At 43.0% G+C, this 24683-nt stretch overlaps 1 protein-coding gene across 5 annotated transcripts in view; it reads right to left on the reverse strand.

The window, feature by feature from the left end:
* The window catches only part of luc7l (LUC7-like (S. cerevisiae)), a 79457-nt gene that overhangs the window by 15947 nt on the left and 38827 nt on the right, over window positions 1-24683 (reverse strand). For 4 of the 5 annotated variants that reach the window (XM_086000473.1, XM_086000474.1, XM_086000477.1 and 1 more), the window contains 2 exons: window positions 16918-17100; window positions 11527-14162 (listed from right to left, as the gene is read on the reverse strand). In XM_086000473.1, the coding sequence (XP_085856599.1) occupies window positions 14015-14162; window positions 16918-17100 (331 nt within the window). In that variant the 3' untranslated portion in view covers window positions 11527-14014. Of the gene's footprint in view, window positions 1-11526; window positions 14163-16917; window positions 17101-24683 lie in introns of those variants that run through there. The other variant, XM_086000475.1, reaches the window with a different exon arrangement.

The raw sequence follows: 24683 nt of genomic DNA on the forward strand, positions 1-24683 counted from the left end.
ACTTGCGCTCCGTTGGAGGGTTTTCGAGGAGGCTGACGATCCGAGAGGCGGCAGAGCTGTCGAGTGCGGAGACCACATAAAGATATTTGGTCTGATCCGCATCGATGTTCCTCAGGGCGAACTGGGCCTCAACCTGTATGAACCACGAGGTCGCTTGCTGCTCCCAGAACTGCGGTAGCTTAAGCGAAACGGCGTTTGCCTCCAAGCTGTGTTCTTCTTTGGTGAAAACGTTCACAAAAAACGGGGTCACCAATGTAGGAATTGAACTAATAACTGAGGTCGACTCAGGAGATCAATCAAACAGGTCTTTAATGTAAGACTAAACAAATTCAAACAGCTTGCTGAGGTCAATACAGGAGAGCAATCAAACAGGTCTTTATTCAACAGAGGTTCCACGAGGACTGCCTGGGCAGTCCCCTGGGTTGCGTTGTGACGTCATCATGTTTTCCCGTGCTTGGGCGGTCACGTGACTTGCGACATGACGTCATCGCGTTTGCCTGCGTTTTCCTGCGCTATTAAAGGGGCCACGCCCCGTACGTACAAACACTATATACAAAACACAGTAATGTCTAACACAATGGTACAGGCTTAGGCTGGTGTTAGAAAATCGTTAAAGGGAATTATATACAGTTGCCCAGAGTCATTCAGTGGCTCCGCCACAATAAGAACATAAGAACATAAGAAATAGGAGCAGGAGTAGGCCATTTGGCCCCTCGAGCCTTATCCGCCATTCAATAAGATCATGGATGATCTTTTACCTCAACTTCACTTCCCTGCACTATCCCCATATCCCTTGATTCCCTTAATATCCAAAAATCTATCGATCTCTGTCTTGAATATACTCAATGACTGAGATTCCACAGCCCTCTGGGGTAGAAAATTCCAAAGATTCACCCTCTGAGTGAAGAAATTTCTCCTCATCTCAGTCCTAAATGGCCAACACCTTATTCTGAGACTGTGACCCCTGGTGCTAGACTCCCCAGCCAGGGGAAACATACTCCCTGAATCTACCCTGTCAAGCCCTGTAAGAATGTTGTATGTTTCAATGAGATCACCTCTCATTCTTTTAAACTCTAGAGAATATAGGCCTAGTCTACTCAATCTCTCCTCATGGGACAATCCCCCCTTCCCAGGAATCAGTCTGGTGAACCTTTGTTGCACTCCCTCTGTGGCAAGTATATCCTTCCTTAGGTAAGGAGACCAAAACTGTACACAATACTCCAGATGTGGTCTCACCAGGGCCCTATATAATTGCAGTAAGATGTCTTTACTCTTGTACTCAAATCCTCTTGTAATAAAGGCCAACATACCATTTGCTTTCCTAATTGCTTGCTGTACCTGCATGTTAACTTTCAGTGATTCGTGTACAAGGACACCCAGGTCTCTCTGAACACCAACATTTCCCAATCTCTCGCCATTTAAAAAATACTCTGCTTTTCTATTTTTCCTACCAAAGTGGATAACTTCACATTTCTCCACATTACATTACATTTGCCAAGTTCTTGCCCACTCACTTAGCTTGTCTATATCCCCTTGAAATCTCTTTGCATCCTCCTCACAACTTACATTCCCACCTAGCTTTATATCATCAGCAAACCTGGATCTATTACATTTGGTTCCCTCGTGCAAATCATTGATATAGATTGTGAATAGCTTCCCATGGGCTTCAATTTTGCTAACAAGCCTAGTATGTGGTACTTTGTCAAACGTCTTTTGAAAGTCCATATACACAACATCAACTGCTCATCCACCCTCTTTGTTACCTCATCAAAAAACTCAATGAAGTTAGTTAAACATGGTTTGCCCATAACACTTCCATGCTGGCTCTCCTTTATTAGTCCCTGCTTGTATAAGTGTCTGTTAATTTTCTCCCAGATTATTGTTTCTAAAAGCTTCCCCACCACCGACGTTAAACTGACTGGCCTGTAATTGCCAGGTTTATCCTTCGCCCCTATTTTGAACAAGGGTGTACTATTTGCAATCCTCCAGTCCTTTGGCACCACCCCTGTATCTAAGGAGGATTGGAAGATTGTGGCCAGCACCTCCACAATTTCTACCCTTACTTTCCTCAGTAACCTAGCTGCATCCAATCCGGACCGGGTGACTTATCCACTTTAATTACTGCCAGCCTGTCTCGTATCTCCTCGTTATCTAATTTTATCTCATCCACTATCCCAGCAACCTCCTCGTTTACCATAGTTTTGGCAAAGTCCTCTTCCTTGGTAAACACCGATGCAAAGTATTCATTTAGAACAATAGCCATGGACTCTGCCTCCACCAACAGATCTCCATTTTAGTCCCTAATCAACCCCACCGCTCCTCTGACAACTGTTTCACCCTACTCTCCAACTCTTTCCTCATCCAGGGAGCTCTGGCTTTGTTTGCCTTCCCTTTCCCCCTTGTAGGAAGTACATAGACTGTACCCGAGCCATCTCCTCTTTAAAGGTCACCTATTGCTTCATTACATTTTCACCGGAACATAGGAACAGGAGTAGGCCATTCAGCACTTCGAGCCTGTTCCGCCATTCAATGAGATCATGGCTGATCTGCAACCTAACTCCATATACCTGCCTTTGGTCCATATCCCTTAATACCTTTGGTTAACAAAAATCTATCAACCTCAGATTTACATAGAAACATAGAAGATAGGAGCAGGAGTAGGCCATTCGGCCCTTCAAGCCTGCTCCGCCATTCAATGAGATCATGGCTGATCATCCAAATTCAGTACCCTGTCCCTGCCTTCTCCCCATATCCCTTGATCCCTTTAGCCTTAAGAAATATATCCAACTCTTTCTTGAATATACTTAATGAACTGGCCTCCACCGCCCTCTGTGGCAGAGAATTCCACAGGTTCACCACTCTCTGGGTGAAGAAATTCCTCCTCATTTCAGTCCTAAATGGCTTACCCCTTATCCTTAGACTATGACCCCTGGTTCTGGACTCCCCGGCCATCAGAAACATCCTTCCTGCATCTAGTCTGTCCAGGCCTGACAGAATTTTATAGGCTTCGATGAGATCCCCTCTCAATCTTCTAAACTCCAGTGAGTATAAGCCCAATCGACACAATCTCTCCTCATACGTCATTCCTGCCATCCCAGGTATCAGCCTGGTGAATCTTCGCTGCACTCCTTCCATGGCAAGAACGTCCTTCCTCAGGTAAGGCGACCAAAACTGCACACAATACTCAAGGTGTGGTCTCACCAAGGCCCTGTACAACTGCAGCAAGACATCCTTGTTCTTGTACTCGAACCCTCTTGTTACGAAGGCCAACATACCATTTCCCTTCTTAACCGCCTGCTGCACCTGCATGCTTACCTTCAGCGACTGGTGTACAAGAACACCCAGGTCTCTTTGCACTTCCCCTTCTCCCAATCTATTACCATTCAAATAATAATCTGCCTTCCTGTTTTTGCCACCAAAGTGGATAACCTCACATTATCCACATTATAGTGCATTTGCCATGTTTCTGCCCAATCACCCAACCTATCCAAATCGTGCTGGAGTTTCACGACATCCTCCTCACAGCATACCCTCCCACCCAGCTTTGTGTCGTCTGCAAATTTGGAGATATTACATCCAATTCCCTCATCCAGATCATTAATATATATTGTGAACAGCTGGGGTCCTAGGACCGATCCTTGCGGTACCCCACTAGTCACTGCCTGCCACTCGGAAAACGACCCGTTTATTCCAACTCTTTGCTTTCTGTCCGCCAACCAGTTCTCTATCCAAGTCAATACCTTGCCCCCAATCCCATGTGCCTTAATTTTGCACGCTAATCTCTTATTAACAATTGATATTGCATCAATTGCCGTTTGTGGAAGCGAGTTCTAAACTTCTATCACCCTTTGTGTGTAGAAGTGTTTCCTAATTTCACTCCTGAAAGGTCTGGCTCTAATTTTTAGACAATGCCCCCTTGTCCTCAAATCCCCAACCAGTGGAAATAGTTTTTCTCTATCTACCCTATCTGTTCCCCTTAATATCTTAAAAACTTTGATCAGATCACCCCTTAACCTTCCAAATTCTAGGAAATACAACCCTAAGCACTCCAATTTACCGGGTCAGATATCTCCTCAATTTGCTGAAATTAGCCTTCCTCCAGTTAAGCTTTTTTATTCTAGATTGCTCCTTGTCCTTCTGCATAACTAATCTAAACCATACGATACTATGATCACTATTCCCGAGCGCTCTCCAAATGTGATACTCTCTGCTTGACCCACTTCATTCCTTAGGACTAGATCCAGTAATGCCTCCTTCCTCATTGGGCAGGAAGCATACTGATCAAGAAAATTCTCCTGAACATACTTCAGAAATTCCTCCTCATCTCTGCCCTTAACACTATCACTGCTCCATTCAATATTAGGGTAGTTAAAGTCTCCCATTATCACTACTCTATAGTTCTTGCACCTCTCAGTAATTTCTTTGCAAATCTGCTCCTCTATCTCCTTCCCACTATTTGGTGGCCTATAAAATACACTAAGTAGCGTAATAACTCCTTTATTGTTTCTCAACTCCAAATTTTGTCTTTGATCTCTCAAGGACATTCTCTCTAACACTGTAATATTTTCCTTATTCTAAACTGCTACCTCTCTTTTTCCTTCCCTATCTTTCTTGAATACCTTGTACCAGGAATATTAAGCATCCAATCCTCCCCTTTTTTGAGCCAGGTCTCAGTTATTGCCACTACATCATATTCCCACGTGGCTATTTGCGCCTGTAGCTCACCAAACTTATTAACCACACTTTGTGCATTTACACACATATCAGTCATGGCTGAGTGGGTAGCACTCTTGTCAGACGGTTGTGGGTTCAAGTCCTACTCCAGAGACTTGAACACAAAAATCAAGGCTGACGGTCCAGTGCAGTGCTGAGGGAATGCTGCACTGTCGGAGGTGCTACCTTTCGGATGAGACATTAAACCGAAGCCCCCTCTCAGGTGGACGTAAAAGACCCCATGGCACTATTTCAAAGATCAGGGGAGTTATCCCCGGTGTCCTGGCCAATATTTATCCTTCAATCAACATAACAAAAAAAGCAGATTATCTGGTCATTATCACATTGCTGTTTGCGGGAGCTTGCTGTGTGCAATTGGCTACCATATTCCTTACATTACAACAGTGATTACACTTCAAAAATATTTCATTGGCTGTAAAGCGCTTTGGGATGTCCTGAGGTCATGAAAGGCGCTATATAAATGTAAGTCTTTCTTTTCACTCCAAACCTAACTGAGACCTCTTTGTATTTTCTATGATCCCACCTAAATCTGCATTATTTCTAACTCTAACTGTCTCTCCCAGTCCTCTGTGCACCTTGTTTCTACTTTTTAATACTACATCCTGGTGCCCAACCACCTGGCGAGTTTCTTTAAACCCACCCCACAGCACTGCCTGCAATGATATTGGTCCTAGCTCTGTTCAAGTGCAACCAATCCATCTTGAATAGGTCCCTCCTGCCACAGAACTGGTCTCAATGTCCCAGGAATCTGAAGCTGTCTCTCCTGCACCATATCTCTAGCCACCTATTAACATGCCATATCTTCCTACTTTTACTCTGAATAGTGCGTGGCACTGGGAGTAATCCAGAGATTACTACTACCTTTGAGGTCCTGCTTTTTAACTTCCTCCCTAGATCCTTAAATTCTGACTGAAGGACCTCACCCTCTTCCTCCCTATGTTGTTGATTCTGATATAGACTACGACTTCTGGCTCTTCCCCTTTCCCCCACAGAATGTTTACAGCCAATGAAGTACTTTTTTTTGAAGTGGACTCACTTTTGTAATGTGGGAAACGCAGCAACCAATTTGTGCACAGCAAGCTCCCACAAACAGCAATGTGATAATGACCACATAATCTGTTGTGCAGTCCTTTGCCTCATGGTGCCAGACACAGGACTGCACTCCTTTGAGGGGTCATCACCCTCACAATGCTGAATATTGGTTTGATAGTGCCACACTCCCAGAGGGTTCCTACCCTTCCGGGTGGCCACCCACTTGCTATTCTGAACTCTATCTGGCTGTGGGGTGATCACCTTTTTAAGTCCTCACATCAGCAGAAGAGGCAGCCATAGATATCCTGGGCAAAGTGCAAGCCAGAGCAGTAGCAGATAGCAAGGCAGGAGGAAACATGCCCCAGGGTGCATGGCGCTTTAACCATCCTTTTCACATCATTTAACACTTAACAACCCCCCTCACTCGGTCTGCATCACAGCCTGGTGCTACACTGAGCGACCACTCATTTGCAACAACTAGCTACTACCCATTTTCTCTCTCCCCTCTTTCCAGGTCCTTCACAATTGCTGGGGCTATTGGCAGCTAAGGAGGAGGACGACACTCCAACTGAAGCCGCACCGTCATTCACTCTCGCTGAGAGGGATCAGTACCGGATGTGACACCAAGCAGGAGAAAGTACAGGAGGAAAGGATGGCTCAGGATACAGCACTCCGATGAGCAAGGTCTCATGCTAGCCCTACTGTAGAGGGCACTGAAGATGACTTCCAGGGCCCAGCCTAAAATTGACAGTAGCTGCGCACCAGGAGCTGTCAGGTGCACTGGAATGCGTCAGGGGGGTTATGGACCATGGTAGACAGCATGGAGGAATCTACTTTCAAGTTGTCTGTAACACTAATGCATTACATTGAATCACTGCAGTCTACCATGGAGCGTATGGTCATGTCTATGCAGAATGCAGCTGGGTCTGCTATCGAGGAGTTTCTGGCACCAATGGTAGAATCTCATAGGGATGCAAATACTGACACCATGCAGGCTTTGGACTCCACCAATTCATCCAGTTTACTAATCTTGAAGGAAAGCATGGATTGGGAATTACAAGGCATAACACTCCGACAGTCAGCTCTGCTGCATATCAGTGTGAGTGCTGAGGCGCAACCTCATGCAAGCGGCAGTGGCACCATGAGAGCCACAAGCTCTCCTCTTTCAGGATGGCAGCATGTCTGCTCCCCTGCCACCCCTTGTCCAGTGCCACTCCTGGTGCTGCAAAGCCAGCTGGGTTGGTCTGCCTTAGCAGCAGCCAAGGTGTGACAGTCAGCAGACAGGCTTCTCAGGCCCAAGCTCCTCAAAGTCACCAACCATGGCCATCTCAAGTGTCCTCATTGGAGGCACAGTCGCCTTCTACCTCCCAGGAACACAAGAGTACGCAGCAGAGCAATTATGACAGGCACTAGCGGGTTGCACCAGTGACCAGTAATTTATGGAAGTTTTAAAGCTTATTATAAATTACAGGGTTTTATGGAATTATTGGCATGCAGTTTGCTTGATGAGAATTTTTGATATGCTATGTGATTTTTCTGAAACAGCTATGCTGGTGTTTGGATTCAGGCAGTCCTAAGGATGGTAGTAGGACTGGGATGAATGTTGCCAGGGACTGTTGGTACAGGGGAATAGGAAGTAGTTAGCTGAAGCGTTCCACGCCGAGCTGCTGTTCAAGAACTCTTGCAGCTGGCAGGATAGGTAGGCCTTGCTCTTCATGGTCATCTACTGCTGGTGATTCGATGGGTTTGACTTTCTGGTTGGCAAAGTTGTGGAGTATGCAACTAATAACAATCTTGGAGACTCTCTAGGGGTTGTATTGCAGGACACCTCCAGACCTATTTGTAGCGTTATTTGAGCATGTCTATAGTCTGTACTATCAGGGCTGAGGTGGAGGCATGGCACTGATAATAACCCAAGCAGAGATGAGGTATAAAGAGTTATCATGAGCCAAGTCTGTAGGGGATAGCCCTTGTCCCCAAGCAGCCAGTCTCTGATCCAAAAGGGAGGGGGAATTGAGGACTGGCACAGGATGAGGGCATTACCAGAGGAAATAATTTCTATCTAGCCTAATAAATCCTTTAATCATCATAAACACCTCAAATATATCATCCCTTCTATACTCAAGGGAATACAAGCCTAGTATATGCAACCTACCCTAATAATTTTACCTATTTAGCCCCAATATCATTCTGGTGAATCTGTGCTGCACCTCCAAGGCCAATATATCCTTCCTGCGGTGTGGTGCCCAGAACTGAACACAGTACTCCAGGTGAGGTCTAACCTGAGCTTTATATAACTGTAACAAATGTATGAGCTGTATATTGTCACACACCAGGGAGAGAAACCCTTCCTATTTACGTACACTCCAAGGTCTTCTACTGGAGCATACAAGACTGTATGTGTGCATTCAATGATACTCTGCAGCTGGGGAAGCTTGCAATTCTGGTAAAGCCTAAAGACTTTCTGCTTTGTGGCATACATTTGGCAGATGAAATCACTGGTTCGGGTGAAGAGTGCATCACCTACCTAATGCAGACATTGACTAATATTGCAGATGGCACCTGGAATGACCCGGAGCCATAAAAACTCAAGGCCAAGGATATTCACAGCCACAAGCAAGGAGAAGTGTGACCCTGTGCTGGACTGCAGTAGGTGACATAGCTCTATGATGGTCTCCCTGGTAAACCAGACATTCCTCACACACTGCTCCTCGGTGAGCTACAGGTATAAAGTTCTGAGCCTGTAGAGCGGAGTGGAGTAAGGCCTCCTGCAAGTTTCTCGCCCATTTCTTCCCTCTGCAGCTGCAGGTCTCTAGACTTTACCCCGCTGCTCCTACTCCTTCAACCACAATGGCAGCTCAATCACCACACCCATGAATCCAAACAGAAGTTTGCCAGAAGCTGCTCAACAATCTACTGTAGACTCAGCTATATAACTTTCTGAAGAGTAACCAAAAATACAAAAGCAACACACCCCAACTACTGACATACTGAGTAGTATCTGCAAGACGCAGAGCGTCAACTTTCCGAGGATTCTACGGCAGCACCTCCCAAACTTAAAAGGTAGCATTCCCACTCAAGTCAGGGGCAGGATTTAAACCCTGCTCCAGACAGTTCTAGTAAGTAGAGGCTCCGAATCGTGGTTTGGCATCGAATGGAATACTTGCATCCTATGACTGTGTGTGCCCACCCCTCATTGTATGGGTTGTTGAGATTCCATAAAATTACTCCTGCTGTTAGGACTAACCACCCAAACAGCCATGGAAGGAGCCGGTCACACTGTTAATCAGCCTGCAACTCCTTCCACTTCACACCTTTCTGTAAGGGAAGCGTGAAGATACAAAAACAACAAACTCCCAAACCCATGGCCTCACCCCCTAAAAAAGTGCAGCAGATGCATGGGAACACCATCCCCTCCAACTCACACACACTGTCCTGACTTACACATATATCACCATTTCTTTATCTTCACTGGGTCAAAATCCTGGAAAACTCTACCTAACAGCATTGTGGGAACACATTCACCACATCGACTGCAGTGGTTCACAAGGCCCACCACCAGCATTTCAGGGCAGCTAAGGATGGGCAATTAATGTCGGCGATACCCACATCCTGAGAACACATTTTTTAAAAAGTGACCAAAATTAACCCAAGTGTATTTTAGTATCACTAGAAAAGGCATTCCCACCCTTGAGTTCTGTAACAATGGTAAAATTAACAAATAAGATGTAAATCAAAATGAGAAACCCAGAAGTGTATAATAAGGATTGCCTAAGTGAACCAAAAAGTATAAATCCCGAGGGAAGTTAATGCGCAAAGGGAATAAAACACCAAAGTACTGAACTGAGAGCAATACCCCCTATTTCCATGCTTAAATTTCAGGTGTAAGTGCTGGATGCTTTAAAGGCTTGCACCTTGCTCTTCCAGCCTAGCAAACAATTTTTGCATCTCCTAACCCATCTATTAAACTTGGCTTTCTCCTCTGTAAACACAGCTCATGACCTTCAACTTACTTTAATTCTCTTTAAATGTTACTTCCTTTTCAACCTGTTAGGTTCCATTTGTCTCCTTTCAGTTTACCTTCTGGCAGGAGTTGCCTTTATGATTTTACGTGGGTGTTTTATTAAGTTTCCTTAGGTGATTTATACTTTTTGGTTCACTTAGGTAATCCTTATTATACACTTCTGTGTTGCTCTTTTTGATTTTAGAGACCCTTGAATAATCCCTTTAACATGGCTCAACTCAGGTAGCTCCCTCTTTAACTTCAAATTGTTTCTTTTGATTTGGCTCCCCTTCACTGTTCTCCTTGGACCTTGATTTTTCTCATTGATTTGACCAAGTTTCTTCTACGTATGCTGCTCTTTCTAAACCTCTTCAGGACAGAGATCGTCTTGTAATTCCTCCTCCCTTCTTTAAACTTAGATGGTCACATCAAGACTATGAGCTGCAGGGAAAACCTAGAGAATGTAATTCTCCCAGCAGCGAAGTGTTACCCCAATTCAGATATAGAATCATAAAATAATACAGCACAGGAGGCGGCCATTCGGCCCATTGTGCCTATGCCGGCTCTGCGGTAGAGCTATCCATTTAATTCCACTCCCCTGCTCTTTCCCCAGAGCCCTATAATTTTTTTCTCTCCAAGTATTTATCCAGTTCTCTTTTGAAGGTTATTGAATCTGCTTCCACCACCCTTTCAGGCAGTGCATTCCAGATCACGACTTTTTCAGATGATGGCTCCCAATGGAATCTGTTTGAAGACTGATCAGCAGCAAATAAGGTAGTCAGAGTGTCTGCCTTAATGTTTGTAGATCCCTTTCAATTTCAAAAGACTGCAAGAACCATCCATCCATTTAGAGCCACACTGGTTGACCAGAAATAAATGAAGAATTCCATCTGATTTCAAAAACCTTCTAAGACTCTCCTCTTCGACTATGGTTCTGGTTCCCTATGCTACTCTTTCCCCATCTGATTGCATTCCATGAAGAGAGTGTATCAGAGTCTTTGCATATCATAGACCAGGGCTTGAACTTGAAACCTTCCCTGCTCTGTTTACTTCAGCTACCCACCACCAGAACCAGCTGCACCATTTAGAAGATACAGGCAAGTAAAGTAAATGTAGAGGCATGGTTGGACATCCATCAGTGGAAGAGAACTAGAGCAGAAAGATATAATGTTAAATTGAATCCTAGACAATTATTTTTCCAGCATACACGCCACTAAGAACCTCAGGAAAATGCAGAAACTTTCAGTTTACAAACTTGGGCTGACAAAAATATTCAGTAAAATGAAAATGGGATGGAAAATATTACTGCATGGGAACCTTAAACCTTAAAGATTGAAAAGTCTAAATATAAGTAGTAACATGGAATGAAATAATTTGACATCAGTTGAACAATCCTTTTATGACAAAATGAAACAAATTTAAAGTTCATTGTCTTTTAAATGTGGGGAGAGCAAAAGATGTGTTTCATGTTAATCAAGGTGAGAAATGTGAGCGCTGGAGAATGAAATATTTTTTAGGCTCTTTTTGCACCTACCACCAGTGTCAAGCATTTCACGATCAGATATAGTTATAACATGGAATAAGCTCAAGCTAAAGGTTAGGGTCTGCACTTCAATGATCTGCCTTGACATCAGCACATCCTATGCTGTACCAGTATGACACTTCCCACATGAAATCCCGTAGTCTGCGTGACAAATCATAGTGCAATGCAGTTTGTCATCCAGTAAGTTTCCAAGAATATGAATTCAAAAGGGAAATCACAGCCAACACTTAAAACTTTATTTCTGCATTAGGTAAGTAGCACGAGTGCTTTAACGCCATTAAACACTTTTTAAACGGTGACCTAAATTACAACTTACAGTATTTACAACTGATGCTCAAATAGACTCCAGGCAAATCTGAAATGAAAGGTTGCCAACTTTTGTTCTGTAAGGATTCAGATCATCCGTTGTGAACTAGTCTCATTGCTAGGATTGGAAAAATTGAACCAAAAAGGCAATAGAAGAGAATTGATGCACTTTATATATCAGAATCAAACAGGTATGCACAGAAAAACAAGGATTAAGTTTCCTGCTTTGCACCCGGAAACAATTTAAAAGCAATGCCCACTTTGTGTTCTGGTGATGGTGAGCATTACACGATTTTTGTATAACATTCTTCATGTAATGACCAACGTTTTCAGACACCATTTTCAAACTATTTGTATAGCTTTGCAATATTGAGGAAAAGAATGCGAATTTAACCATTTCCCTTTAATGAAGAGAACACATTTTCATTAAGGGATTGTATATTTAAAAATGATACATAACAACTATTTGTTTTCTTTATTGTTTCCATATAGTTTGTAAAAAGTAATTGGAATGTTCGGTAGTACTGTTTTTATTGATGGGTACAAAGGACAAGTTGCTGGAAAGAAACTCATTTCACCCTCCTCGTAACTTTTGAAGAATGTAAAATAGAATGAATTGCATGTAGGTTTTATTGATGCATAAACTAAAGCCCCACAATCCAGTAAGAGCTAGTATCTCTTAATTTACTTCCACTGGACAATTAAATAAATCAATTCTAGTGTAACTTGTTAAATGTAAAACTTAAAATAAAACCACATACCTAGAAGGGTCAATTAACAGAAGTGAGATTTTTTACACCAGAGTCTGTAATCTGTTAAAAACTGATATTTAACACAGTAAGTTTTGCTAAAATTACCAGTAAAATCTGGGAAGAAAACCCAAACTGTTTCATTTTTTTTTTTTTTATATAAAGATGCTACCATAAACAGTACACTAGAATCTGTAACAGGAATTCTATGGCTGTTGCCCCTGATCCTGAACATGCAGCAAAAAGGACATTATAATTAAAAGTCTGGACTGTGGGCAGCAGAAGAAATAAGTTTTGTTGGATTAGTTGAAACTTTCCATTTTTATATTTCCAAAGTAAACCCATTTTAAATGATGACATTTGCAGGAGGTACATATAACTTCAGCTGCCAGTTTATTACATTTACCAACTGGTACTGGTAGAGGATTATGCACAGCTCGCAGACCTGAGTTACATTGCAAGCTGCATTTTACTGTGGATTGTACGGAGCCGTGCTCGACTGGCTAACTTTTAACGTTAGAAGGATATAGACAGGAGTGCAGCTGATTATAACAAAAGGAATCTAAATAAATTTATGAAGCGTCAATGAACTATGAGGGCACTTCAAAATGTGGCTTTGAACCAAGCTGGAGTTAAATGGTACCTGGTGTGAAGCCCAATTGACAGTCTCCCAACTTCAGCACACTGAGAACCTGACTTGCGTTACCACTCGAGACAATACTCAGAAGAAATTACTTCATAGCGATGCAAAATGGTGGTGTAACAGCAGACTCTGATGACAACTACTGATCTCAACCAAAATAATTGTGATGGTTTGCAGCTTCGAATGATAATTCTTTTCTGCATGTAAAACAACTATGCAACTAAGAAAAATCAATTGAATTTTTCATAACACAAATTGGACCTCAAAAGCAAGTTCACTGTCTATTTATCTTCAACGTCACTGGAGCCTTTGTTGCAACATAACTTGCAGACTCAGACAAATATCCAGAACCTTGACATGTCAAATAGATTTCAGACTGAAAAAGTTACAGCTTCACACAAAATTATCAGAGGTTTCTTGAAGGGAAAAAGTCTATGGGGGTGAAATTTCACAGGGTTTTTGCCCCGCTCATCTGCTGTAACTTCAGCAGAAGAGCCACTGAAACCCTGAAAAACGGCGTAAATGCTGTTTATGTTGTTTCCGTGGCTCCTCTGCTGAAGTTGCAGCAAACAAGCGGGAGAACTTCCACTGAAATCCACCCCCTACGTAGCTAGATACCCAGTTACAAAGTTCACACATCCCGTTAGGCAGACATGAATTTATTTTGTTGTTAGAGTGGAGACCAAACCGCTAACTCACTAGACAGGTACTTACTTAGAAAAGCTTAAAGTTGTTTTGTTCCATGCTAGTTCAAAAGGTCTTTATTAAAAAAAACATATGTACTCACTTATTTTAATTTTTATAAATAAACTGCATCAGAAGAAAACTCTTAACACTACTGGAAAACAAGTGCATATCTACAGCTACCAAAATCTGATATTTTCTCTGCCAAAATGAAGCTTTAAATGGCAGAAATCATATAAACATGGGAAAATTCAAAGAGGGCTGTAAGAATGTTTTCAGATTTACAGTTTTACATTAACTATTTTAGTTCAGTCAATACTTCAGATTTCACCAGCCTCTCTTTCTTCTGGACTTGCTGCATTTAATTCTGACTTCCCATTTGTACTCTCATGTTTCCTTTCTGAAGAACTCTTCTCCTTTCGATCCTTATCTCTTGATTTTTCCCTAGGAGATCGATCCCTTGAAGACCTTGAAAAACAACACTTTTATTTAATACAAACCTCCAGTACTTCAGCTTCCACAACGACCCACAAGACAAACTCTCCAACAGGTACAGTATGGAGCTACCTAGGAAGACTCCAGTTTCAGCCCTGATGCAAACCAGCAGGGAAGATACAATTGTCTTGGTACTTCTGGACGAAGAGATTTAAAAAGTTACCCAGGGTTCCCGATTTGATCATTATCAAGGAATCCTTGCCGAAAGTGCACATGTGGATATTGGTTAAATGAGCTGGTTTGGCTTTGATGCCTTCCTCACCCATCTTCAGATGGCTGAACAGGCTAAGATTCACCATCTAGGCTTGCACCTCAGGAAAGAAAAGGTTAGAAAATATACAATATATTGGAATGGATGGAGCGAAGAAAGTAAAATTAAAGTTACAAGATAATAGAACATAAAATATAGGAAATGAATAGGGGGAAACAGAGATGAGAGGGAATGTTTATAAGATTATTTTAAAATTAAAGTGTGTTTTTTTAATTTATTTTAACTCCACGCAGAATATTATTAGAATAAAGCTACTCCCGATGCTGGGATGATTATCTATTATACATTAAAAACAGCGAGTGGTCTGGGTTTATAAAGGTATTGCACCAGTAAGTGGGTGTGTGCTGTCAATTGAACATTATGTGACAAATTGAAAGCAATCATCAGGAATGGTCACTTTCCCTCCACCAAGGAAGTTTTCACCCCTTCTCTGCATTTCGAAAATCAGGAACACCAGCCACCACACCCACCCCTCCAACAAAATGAAGGAAAAAATCTGCCGTGGACATCGTAAAGCATCACATGCCAGTTTGGGCAACAAGCTAGGTAAGTGCTATTTCATGTTTGAACTACTTGGGATCTTGACAGATAATTATGGATGAGGCTCTACAGAATAACCTGCTGAGTATTTCCAGCATTTCCTGTTTTTATAACAAATACCTGAGTCTGATTACAGTGTAGAAATGTCTTCAGTGTTCAAATTGCATCAGGAAGCGATTATAGCTTTAAATCCCTCCCAGCCCCTGCCTGCCTCTTCCTCCTCACTCCTTCCCTCCTGTTCCCCCCACCCCCCCTTTTCTGTTTCCCCTCCTCACATCTTTCTCCCTCTGCACCCTTTCCCCTCTGCTCTGCACCCTTTCCCCTCTCTGTCCCACTCTCTTTTCACCCCACACCTCTTCCACCACCTTCCCCTTCCTGTTTCTGCACCCATTCCCCTTTCCTCCTCTACTCCCACTTCTCTTCTCCTTCCCGCCAACCCCCACTGCCTTCCCCTTGCGCTCTCCCCCTACTTCTTTCCTTTTCCCCTTCCCTGCCTCCCTCTGCTATTTGTGTCTTCGCCCCTCTCCCCCTCCTATGTGCCTCCTTCTCCATCCATTCCCCCTAATTAACTCCATTATCTCCCAGCCTTTAACCCTGCTTGACCTGAAAACAATTAAACTAGCTTTGTCTACTTGTGTGCAAGGCCAGTGTTAAATCCCACAAAATGGCACATGGGAATTAATGTGTCCAAAGCAACACATGGGAAGAATTATAAATCAATAGTTACAATAGAAGATACCTTTCAATGGAATGTAAACAGTGAAGCTCATTATGGACTGAAAGGTAATTTGTATTGAAGATTTTGATAAAGTTGAGATAATTAGATAAATCTAATCATTTTATGCAAACATTTGCCTGCTTTAAATATTACTCGGCATGCCCCTTTTTGAAAAACTACCAGTCACCTAATTGTAATATTGCATTCAAGCATTATTGCACAATATCAATAGCCTGCCATTTTGAAAGGGTTCATTCTGCAAGGAAATAATGTTCAGAGACTTACAAGTATAGCTAATCACAAACACATTTCTCAATCACAACAACCTTTTCAATTAAAAATAATTTGTGCTTGTGGTTAGACCCATAATTAGAGATAATTACATTGCTTGCAAGCAAAATTAAAAAAAGACACTCAAATATGTATGACAACACATCAAATCCATCACTTATAATCATTTCCTTCTCAGGGGAAAGAAAGTTGATTTGAAAGACTGTTTTACAATTCTAGGAGTATGGATGGTGTAAAGGAACAGTTGAAGCATTGCAAGATCTACAAATCTCCAACTGCTAAATACATTGCATCATACATTATTAAAGATGATCAAACTGGACAGTCTTTCAATTGCAGGAAACTTCGCAATATCCGGCACCGGCGTGATGCCGATCTATGAAAACTTCCGGACAGACCAGTGCTAATGTTGAAGGATACGGAGGTTTTCATCTCCGTATCTGACAGCAAACACTATTGCTTAGCAACAGCTTGTAAACAGTCGGCCCATACCTTGGAAGCGTCTCTGTAGCTTAGCAACAGCTTCAGAGAGGCTTTCCAGAGACTGACTGTTTAAAAAAATGCTAGGAACAGAAAAAAAACCTAACAAAACGGCTGCAGATTTCTGCCATTAGATCGAGGTTTCCGGCCATACAACCTCCGGATAAACCAGTTTCCTGTACTTAGATCCGATGCCAACATTTTACAGATATAACCAGTGTTCAGGATCACTGTGTACAGACACCTCTTAATGTCCGCATTAACAATAGAAATCAATCCGAATGAAACCTGTACCTGTCTGTACAGGTCATGCTCGGTCATAAAAAGGGTTATAACCCACTGCAGTCTCAACAGTAGAATTACTATCGTAATGATTTAGAATGATATTCCAGAAATGTAGTTTGATTCAAAAATTTCACCAGTCTTACTTATGCTTTGAACTCCGGTCCCTGCTTTTGTCTCTTGAACTGCGACAATGTCCTCTGCTGCGGCTATGTGAACGGGACCTGTGTCTTCGACGCCTTTCTCGTTCTCTGGATCTGGACCTGGATTTACGCCGCTCATGAGTAGGGGAACTTGAACGTTTTCGCCGGTGATCGTGCGATCTTGATCTGTAAAGATTTTCAAGTATCAGTTAACTAGATAGTGGTAGGATGGAGAGATATAAACGCACACATTTCTAGCAACACTTGAGGTACAGTAATATAGCTCAAGTGGGAGAACCATTGAACTTGCAACCAGAAGGGTGTATATTTGAATCTCAGAGCTGATCCTTGAACCAACTCAGTTACTTTCACCTGAAAGAGTTTGGTGCTCTCTTAGCCAAACAAAGAACTATTCAGCACACCAGCCTTACTGGTTGAAAGGCCAGCTTTATGACTCAAATTTCAGTGCAATAGTGCAATGGAATAACTAGTAAATCTATTTTTTATTTAGATTTCCTAGTAATGCCAGCTTTTGACTTTTCATTTGATCTAATACTGCTAGTCTGATTTTTGTGAATATAAGCAAATTCTTTGAGAAAAAAAAACACTAAATATACCCCCTCCATTAATAAAAACAATGTTATTAACCAGATTATTTGAACACAATTTCTGACATTGCTGATTTTTTAATAAGTAAAAAAATGCCAAGATGCACCTTCCTGAAACCTGCACTATCGACCCTGCTAAGATTTGTGGGGCTGTGGGGTTAGGAGCGAGATCCCTGTATTTGGATTCCAATGGTGGATGCCTGCACCACTAAGAGCACATCTAGGATGAAGAGTGGTCGCTGAGGGGGTGAGGGGGGGGGGGGAAAAGAGAGAAGCATGCTGGGTAATTTTTTAAGGTTCTCGAGGCTGCTCTCAGCGGCCCCCTTTGGCGGCATTTAAATATTTGAAAAACTATATATGATCTAGTTCCACTTTAGGGGTCCGGTTTGTTATCCAGGCCTAGACTCCCAGGTGGGCTTCACTTCATAGAACGATACAGCACAGGAGGAGGCCATTTGAGAATGTTGTTCATTGATTATAGTTCAGCATTCAATACCATTATCCCCTCCAAGCTTGTCAACAAGCTCAGTGAGCTAGGACTTAACACCTCCCTATGCAACTGGATCCTGGACTTCCTGACAGGAAGACCCCAGGTGGTGAAAATAGGCAGAAACACCTCCTCCACACTGATCCTGAACACGGGAGCTCCCCAGGGTTGTGTGCTCAGCCCCCTTCTGTACTCCCTGTTTACTCACGACTGCGTGGCCACGCACAACTTCAACTCCATCATCAAGTTTGCTGATGACACTACTGTTGTAGGCCTGATCACAGATGGTGACGAGACAGGCTACAGGGAGGAGGCAAGAGCCCTAGGAGAATGGTGCAAGTACAACAACCCCTCCCTCAACATCAGCAAAACAAAGGAGATGATCGTGGATTACAGGAAGTGGCAGGGGGAGGGACACACCCCAATCTACATCGAAGGGGCTGAGGTGGAGAGGGTCAGCAGCTTCAAATTCCTGGGTGTATTCATTGCGGAGGACTTAACGTGGTCTCATCACATTGACGTTGTAACCAAGAAGGCATGCCAACGCCTGTTCTTCCTCAGGAGACTGAAGAAATTTGGAATGGCCCCCCAGATTCTCACCAACTTCTACCGGTGCACCATCGAGAGTATCCTGTCCGGCTGCATCACTACCTGGTATGGCAACTGCACCGCCACAGACCGCAAGGCTCTACAGATGGTAGTGAAAGCTGCACAACACACTATAGGAATTAAACTACCTGCTGTGCAGGATATCTACCCCGAGGTGTGCCGGGGGAAGGCCCTGAGAATCATTAAAGACACGAGTCACCCCAGCCACAACCTCTTCGCCCTGCTCCCGTCCGGTAAGAGATACCGAAGCATACGGTCTCGTACCAACAGGTTTCGAAACAGCTTCTACCCCCAGGCCATAAGACTCATGAACGATTAATTTATTATTTATTACTGTTGTTTTATTTATTATTACTGTCTTTCTATTAGTATTTCTATTAGTATTTTTATAATTGTTATGCCATATTTTTTTCAATGTTGGGAGGACTCGTAAAAATCAACATTTCATTGTGCAGTACACACGTCTGCTGCATATATGACAAATAAAATTGAATTGAATTGAATTGAATTTGGCCCATCGTGCCTGTGCCGGCTATTTGAAAGAGCTATCCAATTAGTCCCACTCCTCTGCCCTTTCCCCATAGCCCAGCATATTTTCCCCCTTCAAGTATTTATCCATTTGCTTTTTGAAAGTTATTATTGAATCTGCTTCCTCCACGCTATCAGGCAGTGCATTCTAGAGAATTACTCACTGCGTAATTTTTTTCTCTTGTGTCGCCTCTGGCTTTTTTGCCAATTACCTTAAATCAGTGTCCTCTGGTTACCGACCCCATTGGAAACAGTTTCTCCTTATTGACTATCTCTTCATGATTTTGAACACCATTATCAAATCTTCTCTTAACCTTCTGTATTCTAAGGAGAACAACCCAATGTCTCTAGCCTTTCCACGTAACTGAAGTCTTTCATTCCTGGCACCATTCTAGTAAATCTCCTCTGCGCCCTCTCCAAGGTCTTGACATCCTACTTAAAGTGTGCTGCCCAGAATTGGCCACAATAGTCCAGCTGGGGCCGAACCAGTGTTTTATAAAGTTTAACATAACTTCCTTACTTTTGTACTCTGTGCCTCTATTTAGAAAGTCAAAGTCCCGTATGCCTTTTTAACAGCCTTCTCAACTTGTCCCGCCACCTTCAAAGACTTGCGTACGCACACCCCAGGTCTCTCTGTTCATGCACCCTCTTTAAAACTGTACCATTTATTTATATTGCCTCTTCCCATTCTTCCTACAAAAATGAATCACTTCAGACTTCTCTGCATTAAATTTCATCTGCCAAGTGTTTGCCCATTTCATCAGTCTATGTCCTCCTGAAGTCTGTTACTATCTTCTTCACTGTATACTACTTTTCCGAGTTTTGTGTTATCTACAAACTTTGAAATTATGCCCTGCATACCCTAGTCCAGGTCATTAATATACATCAAAGAGAGTAGTGGTCCCAACTCTGTATACTTCCCTCCAGTCTGAAAAACAATTGTTCACCACTATTCTCGGTGTTCTGTCCCTTCGCCAACTTCGTATCCACGCAGTTACTGCCCCTTTAATCCCATGGGCTTCTGAACATTGGTGGAATGGTATGTCTGGTCTCACCACTACACTAGGGCCAGGGACATGAAAACACCTACATACAGAATCCCGACAGCCTCAAGGATAGTGGATTGGTCTTTTGGGAAGTGCAGCCTCCACTTGCCCAATGACCTCATTGGGGTAGATGGGAGCTGTGTCCCCAAAAGGCCATCCCAGAATCCTCAACGCAAGGCTGGGATCATTGTATAAGAAGTTGCACTTCTGATACACTTCAGAAGTGTATGCAGAAGGCCTGTGAATTTTTGATTCCTATGTATATTGTACACACAAGACTATTGTGAATGGAAGCATTATTGATATTACTATGAAGATTATTTTGTCAACCAGTTCTGCCTAAGCAATTAACATTAACCACAAGAATTTTGAAACAATTTCACAGCAGGACAGGACATGCCTACTGCCGGGCCCATCAAATCACATCTGGTAAGCAGCCAACTGCAACTTGCAGTCTCATCAGTATATGTTACCACTAGCTGAATCCGATTACATGAATAACATTTCCAGTTATCAAACTTTAGAAACTTAGTTACTGTAATTTACAAGTCCCACCACAATCTGTTTGGGTTACTGATGTTCATTGCTGCTATCATGTTACCTTTACTTGTATCAAGTAAATCAAGGTTCACCTTAATTTAAAAACTGACTTAGCAGATATCCCATGCCTTTGCTCACAGTGAGTTGGAGGTTTTATAAGTAGTATTACCAGGGGCACTGACATAACAGCACTGGTGGCAGCCCTGGCATCTGGGGGCACTGGGCAAGGGAGAAGGCCAGGAACACTGGAGAGAGAAGTTCTAGGAATAATTGGTCAGAACCTGGAACAGTGATCCTGGGATCTAGAGGCATAGGGAGAGCGGTCTCAAGGTCTGAGATCAAGGAGTACTTAGAATACAGCTTGGTGGTTTGAGCACTAAGAGGGCTTCTTTCAATGTGGGACTGAAGAGGGTGTCTGGGGTCTAACAGAACTGTGGAGGGGGCTTTGGAGTATTGGGGGTGGGAAAGAGCCTGGTAGTATTGGGAGCTGCGATCCTTTAGTGAAGGAAATCTGCCATCCTTACCTGGTCTGCACTATATGTGACTCCAGGCCCACAGCAATGTGGCTGACTCTTAACTGTCCTCTGAAATGGCCTAGCAAGCCACTCAGTTGTAACAAACCGCTACGAGAAACAATAATAATAAAACCGGACGGACCAACCACAGCACCGGCTATGGACACGACAACGGCATAACCAGCCCAGTCAACCCTGCAAAGTCTTCCTCACCAACATCTGGGGGCTTGTGCCAAAATTGGGAGAGCTGTCCCACAAACTAGTCAAGCAACAGCCTGACAGTCATACTCACAGAATCATACCTTTCAGCCAATGTCCCAAGCTCCTCCATCACCATCTCTGGGTATGTCCTGTCCCACTGGCAGTGGTATACAGTTGGGAAGGAGTGGCCCTGGGAGTCCTCAACATTGACTCCAGACCCCATGAAGTCTCATGGCTTCAGGTCAAGCATGGGCAAGGAAAGCTCCTGCTGATTACCACCTACCGCCCTCCCTAAGCTGATGAATCAGTACTCCTCCATGCTGAACACCATTTGGAAGAAGCATAGAGTAGCAGGGGCACAGAATGTACTCTGGGTGGGGGGCTTCAATGTCAGTAACCATGGCACCATGGTGCAGGAGGCCATTCAAGTGGGGGAAGTGAAAGGGAATGTAGTTGCGGTAGGGGACAGTATAATCAGGGGGATAGATACTGTTCTCTGCAGCTGCAACCGAGAGCTCTGAAGGTTGTGTTGCCTGCCCAGTGCCAGGGTTAAAGACATCTCCTCGTGGCCAGAGAAGAACTTGGAGTGGGAGGGGGAGGATCCAGTTGTCATTGCCCACATAGGAACCAACGACATAGGTAGAACTAGGAATGAGGTTCTGCTGAGGGAGTTTGAGGAGCTAGGATCCAAATTAAAAAGCAGAACCTCAAAAGGTAATAATCTCTGGATTGTTACCTGAGCCACGTGCAAATTGGCATAGGGACAAACAGATTAGAGGTTTAAATGCGTGGTTCAAAGAGTGATGTGGGAGGAAGGGGTTTTGGTTCATGGGGCACTGACACCACTTCTGGGAAAAGAGGGAGCTGTTCCGTTGGGACGGGCTCCACTTAAACCGGGCTGGGACCAGTGTCCCATCAAGGAAAAAGAGAAATAAGTCAAAGCTAAAGGCATTATATCTGAATGCGCGAAGCATTCACAAAAAATGAAATAATAACGCAGATAAAAATTAACAGGTTTGATCTAATAGCCGTAACAGAGACATGGTTACAAAGTGGCCAAGGTTGGGAACTAAATATTCCAGGTTACTTAACTTTTAGAAGAGATAGGCAAAATGCAAAAGGAGGTAGCCCTGATAATAAAAGATGGGATAAAGACAGTAGAGAGAAAGGATCTTAGCTCTGAAAATCAAGTAGTAGAATCAGTTTGGATGGAGCCAAGATACAGCAAGGGGCAGAAAACATTGGTGGGAGTTGTTTATAGGTCCCCAAATAGTAGTTGTAATGTAGGGCAGAGTATAACAAGGGTAATACAGTAATAATGGGGGACTTTAATCTACATATAGACTGGGCAAACCAAATTTTCAGTAAGTGTGGAGGATGAATTCATGGAATGTATGCAAGATAGTTTTCTAGATCAGTATGTTGAGGAACCAACTAGGGAACAAGCTATTTTAGATCTAGTATTGTGCAACGAGAAAGGGTTAATTAATAACCTTGTAGTAAAGGGGCCTTTAGGGTAGAGTGACCATAATATGATAGAATTTTATATATTGAATTTGAAAGTGATTTAGTTAAATCCGAAACTAGGGTCTTAAATCTAAACAAAGCAAACTACGTAGGTATGAGGGGCGAGTTGGTTAAGGTAGATTGGGAAACAACATTAAAAGGTATGACAGTGGATGAGCAATGTCTAGCATTTAAAGAATTAATACATAATTTATAACAAATAGTCATTCTTTTAAGGCACAAAAACCCCACAGGAAAAGTGATCCAACCATGGCTAATAAGAGAAGTTAAAGATAGTATTAGATCAAAATCAAGGGTCTAGCGAGAATGTGGAACTGAAAGATATTAGTATTAGTAGTACTGGAGAAATTAATGGAGCGGAAAGCCGATAAATCCCCTGGATCTGATGACCTGCATCCTAGGGTTTTGAAAGAGTTGGCTATAGAGATAGAGGATGCATTGGTTGTCATTTTCCAAAATTCCATAGATTCTAGAACGGTTCCAAATATCGATTGGAAGGTAGCAAATATAACCCCACTATTTAAGAAAGGAGAGAGAAAACAGGAAACTACATACCAGTTAGCATGACATCAGTAGTAAGGAAAATGCTAGAATCTATTATTAAGGGCGTGGTAACAGGGCACTTAGAAAATAATAATAGCATTGGGCAGAGTCAACACGGATTTATGAAAGGGAAATCGTGTCTGACAAATCTGTTAAGAGTTTTTTGAGGTTATAACTAGCAGAACAGATAAGGGGGAACCAGCGGATGTGGTGTATTTGGATTTTCAGAAGGCATTCGCTAAGGTGCCACAAAAGAGGTTAATAAACAAAATTAGGGCTCATGGAATTGGGGGTAATATACTAGCATGGATTGAGGATTGCTTAACGGACACAAAACAGACAGTAGGAATAAACGGGTCATTTTCAGGTTGGCAGGCTGTAACTAGTGGGGTACCACAAGGATCAGTGCTTAGGCCTCAGCTATTCACAATCTACATCAATGATTTGGATGAGGGGACCAAATGTATCCAAGTTTGCTGATGATACCAAGCTGGGTGGGAATGTAAGTTGAGGAGGATACAAGGAAGCTTCAAAGGGATATAGACAGGCTAAGTGAGTGGGCAAGAACATGGCAAATGGAATATAATGTGGAGAAATGTAAAGTTATCCACTTTGGTAGGAAAAATAGAAAAGCAGAGTATTTTTTTAAATGGAGAGAGATCGGGAAATGTTGGTATTCAGAGGGACCTGGGTGTCCTGGTACACGAACCACTGCAAGTTAACATGCAGGTACAGCAAGCAATTGGCACTCCATCCACCACCTTCAACATTCACTCCCTTCACCACGGGCGCACTGTGGCTGCAGTGTGTACCATCTGCAAGATGCACTGCAGCAACTCGCCAAAGCACCTTCAACAGCACCTTCCAAACCCGCGACCTCTACCACTTAGAAGGACAAGGGCAGCAGACGCATGGGAACATCACCACCTACAAGTTCCCCTCCAAGCCACACACCATCCTGACTTGGACCTGTATCGCCGTTCCTTCACTGTCGCTGGGCCAAAATCCTGGAACTCCCTTCCTAACAGCATTGTGGGTGTACCTACACCATATGGACTGCAGCGGTTCAAGAAGGCGGCTCACCACCATCTTCTCAAGGGCAATTAGGGATGGGCACTAAATGCAGGCCTAGCCAGTGACGCCCACATCCCATCAATGAATTTTA

Source organism: Somniosus microcephalus, chromosome 11, assembly GCF_052327205.1.
Source record: "Somniosus microcephalus isolate GS21.2 chromosome 11, FLI_Smic_1.0, whole genome shotgun sequence".
Classification (NCBI taxonomy): domain Eukaryota; kingdom Metazoa; phylum Chordata; class Chondrichthyes; order Squaliformes; family Somniosidae; genus Somniosus; species Somniosus microcephalus.